This window comes from Gracilinanus agilis, chromosome 1 (genome assembly GCF_016433145.1).
Source record: "Gracilinanus agilis isolate LMUSP501 chromosome 1, AgileGrace, whole genome shotgun sequence".
Lineage (NCBI taxonomy): Eukaryota > Metazoa > Chordata > Mammalia > Didelphimorphia > Didelphidae > Gracilinanus > Gracilinanus agilis.
In genome coordinates this window covers 259,064,268-259,072,850 of record NC_058130.1, presented here as the reverse complement: position 1 = coordinate 259,072,850, position 8,583 = coordinate 259,064,268, and the positions used below count along the sequence as shown (strand labels likewise).

General features: G+C 30.9%; 1 protein-coding gene across 5 annotated transcripts in view; it reads right to left on the bottom strand.

Annotated features, from left to right (window-relative positions):
- Window positions 1-3,661: 3,661 nt before the first annotated feature.
- Window positions 3,662-8,583, bottom strand: part of LOC123235194 (contactin-associated protein-like 4) — a 433,004-nt gene continuing 428,082 nt past the window's right edge. For all 5 annotated transcript variants that reach the window (XM_044661292.1, XM_044661308.1, XM_044661323.1 and 2 more), the window contains one exon: window positions 3,662-4,026. In XM_044661292.1, the coding sequence (XP_044517227.1) occupies window positions 3,833-4,026 (194 nt within the window). In that variant the 3' untranslated portion in view covers window positions 3,662-3,832. The remainder of the gene's footprint in view (window positions 4,027-8,583) is intronic.

Here is an 8,583-nt window from a genome sequence, read left to right as displayed (position 1 = left end):
TATATATATATATATATATATATATATACACATATAAGTTTAAAAAATTAACCTTTTTTTAGAATGTTCTGTGTTCAAAAGTTTTGAAGAATAATTTGTTGACACAGATGAGCTAATTCAATGAACTTCCAACTTTGATTTCAAAAAGATAAGAAAAAGTGCCACTGGCCCATTTTGTTTGGAATAGTCTAAAGAGATTTGTGTAAGGAAAAAATATTAGACATTGGTAATCTTTAAAGGGTCATTATTATTTACTACTAATTAGTCTGAGGAAACTCTAGAGCAGTGGTTCCCAAACTTTTTTTGGCCTACCGCCCCCTTTCCAGAAAAAATATTACTTACCCCCTGGAAATTATTTTTTTTATTTTAATAGCAATTAATAGGAAAGATAAATGCACCTGTGGCCATCACTGCCTCCCTGGATCACTGCAGCACCCACCAGGGGGCGGTATCACCCTCTTCAGGAATCACTGCTCTAGAGGAATAGTGCTTGCTTTATTGATAAAGCAATTCAACTTCCTTAAATATCTGTTGTTTTCCCTTTTTTCCCTCTCCTAAATACAGTGGAGGTTTGGAAAAGTTATCATAAGGTCTGTAATGTCTTTAAAGAAGAGCTATTTGATTTATCGAGTAAAATAAATGTTGGGCAAGTAAACTTCTTTATTCTTAAAGTTCAGTTTACTTCATTTTTCATATTTTCAATGATTTACTTGGAGTATGTGTGGGTAGAACAATTTTACATGTAATATTTTGATGATTTTATGAAAACGTATTTTGCAGAAAAGTTGAAATTACTTTGACACACTTATTGGAATCTGAAGGGATCATGAATTAGCTATTCAAATCTATTTGGGCAATTTGATTTATTAAATTTAAAGAAAAAAATTAGACCTCTCAAAATACATTTTAAAGTTATAGTTTCCTTCTTTTATTTTTCTTTTTAAAATTCATTCTTTCCTTCTCATTTCTTCACTTTTTTCTCCTCATTCCTTCCTTCCCTCCTTCCCACCTTTCCACCTTCTTTCCCTCCCTCCTTCCCTCCTTCCTTCCTTATCTTCCTTCCTTGCTCATTTCTTCTTTTTTCCTTCCTCTCTCCCTTCCTACTTCTTTTTAAAATTATTTTCCTTCTTTTATTCCATCTCCTTCCCTTCCTTCCTAAATCATAGCCATCATAAATGTGTATGCTCTTATATTTCTGCTTTATAATTTAAAATTGATGAGCTGGTTTGCAATTAGATCCCAAATGTTTGAAAAGTAGTCCAATAAGCTATGTGAAGTTAAGGAGTATATACCAGAGACTAGTTCACTTCTGAGTATATTTGTGAATCAATCAATACTTGTTGATTGATTAAAGCATTTTTTGAACAAAATCTAATTGAAGCAAATATAAATCATTAGTTTCTCTTCATACATAGCCATAAATAAAAATGTAGTTTTCTTGCATTTTTTATTTGTTTAAAAAGTACTTACCATGATAACTTCAGCATTAATTAACCAAAGATAACAGCCCAAAATATATCAAAGCTTATAAAGAAATACACTCACCAGTACAGAAAGCGCACATCTACAACGTTTTACTCTTTTAGAAAAAAATTAGTATATATTTCCCCAATTTAAACATTTATACAACTTTTAAAAATATTTCCTCATTTTTATTTCAAAAATGCTTTTTTTATTATTAACAGACAAGAGGGGAAAGGTTACAAATTGGAAAAGGAAGGCCAGTGAAGGGACAACTGGATGGTATGCTATGTTTCAATGCACTTTGGTGCCACCTTTTTTGTTGTCCCTCTAGGAAGGCAGCCAACAATGTATTGTGCTGCTTCTCCAACTATGAACCTGTATAAACTTCAATTATTAATCTAGTTAATTCTCCTATGGGATAAAAATGAACATTTGCTTCCTGCTAATGACGTGGTGATATAATAACATGTATAGACAGCTATGTCATTGACAAAAATCCACCTTTACTTTGCAGAATTCTTTCTTAACCATCACAAGTCTTGGGGGGGAACTGTTTATCATTCATATTGGCATTTCCTTTTCCTTCCCTTTTAAAATTAATGCACTAATTAGGAACCTTATATTTTCGTATATACTTTGAGAGCAACATCAATGTAGATATAATGCCATGAGAGAAACAGCTCAATTCTGAAAGAACAACAATAAAAAAAGATAGGTTTTGGTTTTATTCTATCAGAAAAAAAAAAACAGAATTGTGGTTTTGTTAAGACATCAGTGGGATGTAAATATACATTTCCAACTTGTCCTGATGTGAAGAAATCAAAGATTCTACTTGGCAGGCACAAGGTAAAAGAGTAGGATAGTATAGCACCTCTTCTTTAAGTGGCTTTTGGAATCCAAATGATAGTAGCATGCAACTTTCTAATCAACATTGTCTGAATTTTATGGAACTAACCCCATAACACTGTACTTAAATTTTTCTCTCATATATTTTGCATATCACGATGAAATTATATTCAACAATAATTGTTGTCTTTCAATAAGAGTTGGATAGCTTTGCAGTAGTATCATGGAGGTTGTATGGAAAAGTAAATTTAGTGAAGAAATTATTATAATATCCTGTCTTCTCTTGCAATTTTTCAAGAAATAATATTAATTGTGTCACTGTATCTTCTTTTCCAAGAAATGTCAAAAGGAATGAAATTCTGTGAATAAAAGAATAAGAGAATATCTAATACAATGGTAAATATATGCCTAGAAAAAAAATCAAAATTTTGAAAGGGAAGTAGAGATTTACATTTTTAAGAGAGAACGTTTTTTTCTCTCTCTATGTGACAAGCATACTTGTAGAATTCAGGTACAGGCTAAGATACTTTAACAAAAGTCAATCAATGAGCCATTTTGTGTATCTGAGGCAAATACTTGTTATATTTCCTTTAGGTACAGGTAGAGATAGAGAGTGAATTTTCAGAAGACTAAGAGATTTATGAATCAGGCAATAAATATAGAGTAAAAATCATATATTCTCTTAGTGTTTCGAATCAGGCAGAAATCACAGTCTGCCATTTCTTAAATGAGATAACCAATTTTACTTAAACAAAACAAAACAAACAAACAAAAAAACACCACCATATACTGAAAAACCATTTCTGCACATTTTGACTCTTCTTATTTTATATCCAACATTATTTTTACCCCAACTGAGTGGAAAAAAAAAACCCAAAAACTTTTATTCTAAAACAGTTTCATCCTCAGTCTAATACTGCATCTTATTGGTCATTTTACAGGAAAAATCAACAGGACAATTTTTGGGGGGCTACTTGGCTATTACTCACAACTAGGTGTTCACACTAGTCAACCACTTTTTCCAATTCTATTCTTATAAAGAAGGGATTACTAAGAAAAGCATAGAAAAAAATATAATTAAAGTGAAGCATTATAGTTCAACTTTGAATTTTGTCCTTGAGCAAAACTTTTGAATTTCATTTTAAAGAAAGCAGGGCAACAGGTTCATAACAATTCTCCCATTTAAAACTCAGATGCATTATACACATTAAATTTCAGGTGTAGAGGAGCACATCGGAACAGTCGGAAACTACCAACAATGAAATTGGTTACAATATCTAATTCACTGTTACATAAAATGCATTTATGATAGCTAAGGAATATATGTCATTGAAAGAGGCCTCCTAGAGCAATCACTGAGACTGAAACATATGCATTAGAAGAGTTCTGCAAATCAATTGCATTTATTTTGAGTGCAAGAGCTTTTTACTTTATTTTCATTTTTCTTTTTTGTCCATTGAGAGCCCCTGGCTTAGCAAGAAAGTCAAACTATCATAGTAGTAAATTAAATCATAACTTCCAATCAAAAGAAATATTCTTTCTGATTTTCATTAACTCTATTTTGCACGGTGAGCTCACTTTTCAGGGCAGTCTCAGCACAGTCTTCATTTTCAGCCCTCTTTGTCTCGTTTTTTTTGTACAGGCTTTTCTGTTGATAAATCCGTATTGCAATGGCAGTGATGCAAAGCAAGATAAATATCACAACTGCTATCACACCTAGCGGGGGAAAGAGAAAAACAATACTCAGAGTCAGTTTCTAAATAATAAGTCTTTCTCCAAAGAAGATGATTGAATAGAAACTACCCTGAGACTTCATTGATCAGGAAGAGATAATAAAATTCCTAAGCTTCTACAAAAACCAATAATCTATTTTTTAAAGTTTTGGAATTCCATATATTTCTAAAATCATAACACAAGTTGGAGTATATATTTTATATTGCTTTTGGGTCCCATCAAAATCTATGTCACATTCTTATTTTACGGCTTTAATCTAAATTTGTAAAATCCAATTGAATATATTTAGATTTCATCATAGACCTTCATGTCCACATCACTATGTTTGAAAACTATATTAATAAAAAGGAATGCTTGAGTGATTAAAATATACACATTTTTGATCACTTATAATACTATAACAAATTACTTTTATGAGGTAAGAATGAGTGTGTTTTAGTGGAATTATTTTGAAATACCTTGATAATGAGACTCAGAATATGTGTATTGTGGTAATATTAAAAAAAGATAAATCCTAATATTAAAAGGATTATAGGCTTCCTCTATAGTTTTTTAAATCATCCAAGGATTTTTCCAAATTGTTCTTTTAGGAAAGAAAAAAAGAAAAGGAAATATATTAAGATTCTGTGAAGTCCCCAAATGAGGCAAAACCAGTCATTAATCCATTGATTCTACATGGTCCATAGAATGGTAAGCTTAGAAATAAATCTACCGTCCCAGGTGAGATTAAAGTTATATGTGAATATGTACATATTAATATAGGAAGCAAGAACTGATATTTCTTGGGCCTGGAAAATTCTGTGGAGTAAAGCTAATTATTCATAACCAAGAAACAATTTTCATAAAAGTTTTGATTATTCCATTTTTGACTCAGAATTTGCTGATTCAGTCACTTTGATTTTTCTTATTAAGATGGGTAAGGTTGATTTCTGTTTTAAATCTAATGTAGTATTCCTGGAGGAATATGATATTTGTAATGTAATTACTGTATTAAATATTTAAAAATTATTTAGGTTTAAAAGTATTTTTATTAAAAGCAAACCCCTTAAAAAGGTTGCCTTTTAAAACAAAATATTAATTTCAAAAACATATTTTCTATCTCATTTTGATGCTATGAACACTTTCTAAAATTATGTATCTCTAGTTCATCAATTTTTATTCTCATATATCACCAATTTAAATTTAAATATAAAGGACTTTCAACTTTATTGACTGAAATAGGTTAAAACTGAACTGGGACAAGTATGGTTTGAATGGCAATACCAACATTATCTTACTCAGTCCATTTAGGCCAGGTATGTTTAACCTGGATTATGGGGACTTTTTAAATATATGCATTTTAATATCTTCCCTTGTATTCTATATATTTTATTTAAAACTATTATTCTGAGAAAGAGTCCACAGGCTTCACTTGATTGTCATAGGGGTCTAACATGATGCACATAAACATATAAGAACCCTTGATTTAGTCAAATTCCTTGACAATCCCAAAGAAGCTTATTTTTATGTGTGATTATGAGATAAACTAGTGTCCTGAAAAGTGATGGATTTGGATTTAGGAGATCTTTGAATCCACTATCAAAAAATTATTATGTTTGTGACTCTGGGTAAGTCATTTAACCTCTGTGACATTCATTTTCTTTATCTGTTAAATGAGAAAGAAGTGAGCAGCTGGGTAGTTCAGTGGATTGAAAGCTAGGCCTGGAGATGGAAGGTCCTAGGTTCAAATGTGACCTCAGACACTTCCTAGCTGTGTGACCCTGGGCAAGTCACTTAGCCTCCATTGCCTAGCCCTTACCATTCTTCTGCCTTGGAGGCAATACTGCATATTGCCTCCAAGACAGAAGGTAAGGGTTATAATAAAAACAAACAAACAAACAAACCCACAAAAAAACAAATAAATAAATAAATAAATGAGAAAGGAAAACATGGACCTTCAGCCTCAGTGGGGTATTCTGAAAAAACAAACAAACAAATAAAAACATGATCCTAAGAAGCTAAGTAAATAAGAACAATTAAAGATTCAAATCTACTTCAATTATTTGTTGGAAAGTACTTTTCTGAACCTTAAGATACTATATTAAATGAAGGCAGTTAGGCAATGCAGTGAGTGGATAAAGCATTAAGCCTTGAGTTAAGAAGACAAGATCTCAGTTAAATTCTGCCTCTGACACCTACTAAGTATGATTACGGGAAAGTCACTCAGTTTCCTCATCTGCAAAATGAGCTGGAGAAGGAAATGGCAAATCACTCCAGTGTCTTTACTAAGAAAACCCTAAATGAGGTCATTAAGAGTTGGACACTAACCAATACCACCACTATATAAGTTGGAAGCTACAATTATTCTGTTTAGGAAAACTTTTTATTTCATTTTGAATCTTGGTGGTGCCCGTTTTCATATTCCTAGAGCCCAAGAAACATGATATGTTTGAATTTTACTATGTTAGAAGAAAAATTGTTATGAATTACAGAGATGGAAAATTCAAGTTAATTATTTATAAATTATTTGAAGCAGTAGTTAATGTTATGATAATAAAAGAGCTAAACCCATAAAATCTCTTAGTACTAACATATATTTACTTAGTCTTAGATAAAACAAGACAAAAACAAAATATCAGGTTACTTTATCCATCTCATCTCTGACTTCTTCTTACAAGTGTTTTGTTTTTGTTTTTGTTTTTTTTTAAACTGCAGGTTATTTTCCGACTAAAAGATAGCTGTAGAGACAATCTAGGCCATGATTATAAACAATGTCTCATTAAATGAGATCTTGATTGGTAGTGAGATTTTTTTTTAATTGTGTGGAGTTTAAAAAAAATAAATGACTTTCTTAGCTAAAGAAAATTACTGTTGATGGAGAATCTTCTGAAACAGTTAATGAAATAGAAAAGGTGTTTAAACCTGAAATTAAGCTCATTTCTTACATTAAGAATTCTAGAATCTCAAGAATTCTATAAAACAAAACATAATTAGAATCATAAAACACTCTTTATCATAAATGTTGCTAAATGTTTAAATGATGTTCACTGATGTCTAGTCTACTAGTCTGGAGGTAAATTTCTAAGGAATAAAACATTTCTTCTGATTTGTTCATTTAAAAATTTATTTGTTTTTTACAAACTTAGTTGTCAACTACATTTGGCATATTTGTTATGAAATGGAAGAAATAGTTCTGGATTTGAAATCAGATGAATTGGTTTAAACCCTACTCTAATATTTATTACCTATAGGACCTTGAGCTTTTTGGATCTCAGTTATTTAATTTATAGAATTAAGAGATTATATTAGATTAATACTAAAGTCCCTTCCAGCTCTAATTCTATTTTTTAAAATTTGAAATTAGTATTTTCATTTTTCTGTTGTATAAAATCACTATTTCTCTCCTTACTCATGTGACAGAGATTAAGAATTGGACAAAGAACATGACATTACAGGGTCAAAGATCAAAAGGATTTTTAGAACTTATTCTAGCCTAACTCATTTTGTAGATGAGGAGAATGAGAAAGAGGAAATTTAAATAAATTGCCTCAGATTTTACCAGTAGCAGATATCAGAGGAAAATCAGGTCCTTTGATGGCAGAGCCAGCCCATTTTCTATATATCATTCTGTTTCCCTACTCACACACTATATGCCTCCCCCAAGAGATGTTCCTTCTGTCTTTGAGGCAATTTTAGGACTGTGGGAAAAAAAACCAAAACACTTCCATAGAAAAAATATAAAAATCAGAAATTGTCAGTGTGTAAAGGTGTCCATAGATTCATGTATATAGTTTCCTTATAACACTGGAAAATGAAAAAACTAATGTGCTTATTTGTCTTTGATAAATAGCTCATCTAACTCAGTTTCAGCTTTGTGACAAATTTCAAACTGATAATTATACATTTTACATCTTTAGCAATGGCTGCAGTTTTCAAGGAATTTCAGAAGCAATTACTATATGGCCAATAGCAAATGCCATCTCTACAATTGAACAAATAGAGGACAGTCAATTGGCATGAACTTTAACTTGAACAGCTTAGAGGAAATAATTAATCAGGGCCTATGAAAACTGTGTCAAAGATCAAAATATCTATAAAATAAGAGGATGAATTTGAAACAAGGTATTCATGTTGTATTCTGACAGTGTATGTCTCTTCAGTGATCAGTGTTCTCCAGTCCCCCCATTGCCCAAAGTATTCTGTATCATGCCTATTGCCATATTTAAAGGTAAATATTTGGAATTCCTTTAGGCAAGCAACTCCTGTCTGTAAAAATGTTAAGACCAACCCAAATGAAGGGTATTTTACATAGAGATTTCTATGTATAGATCTAGATATTAGACATATACACTACACATATAAAGGAATCAATCATAACATCTTATTTAGATATAGATTTAAATAGATACCAATTAAATCAAAATTATCATTCACCCCTAGAAACTAATAATATATGTATATGCATATACATACATAGACCATAAGTTTCTTATATGTGCATATACACATACCTTATAGAAACATGTATATATGTGTATATTTCTATGTGTATATGTAAAT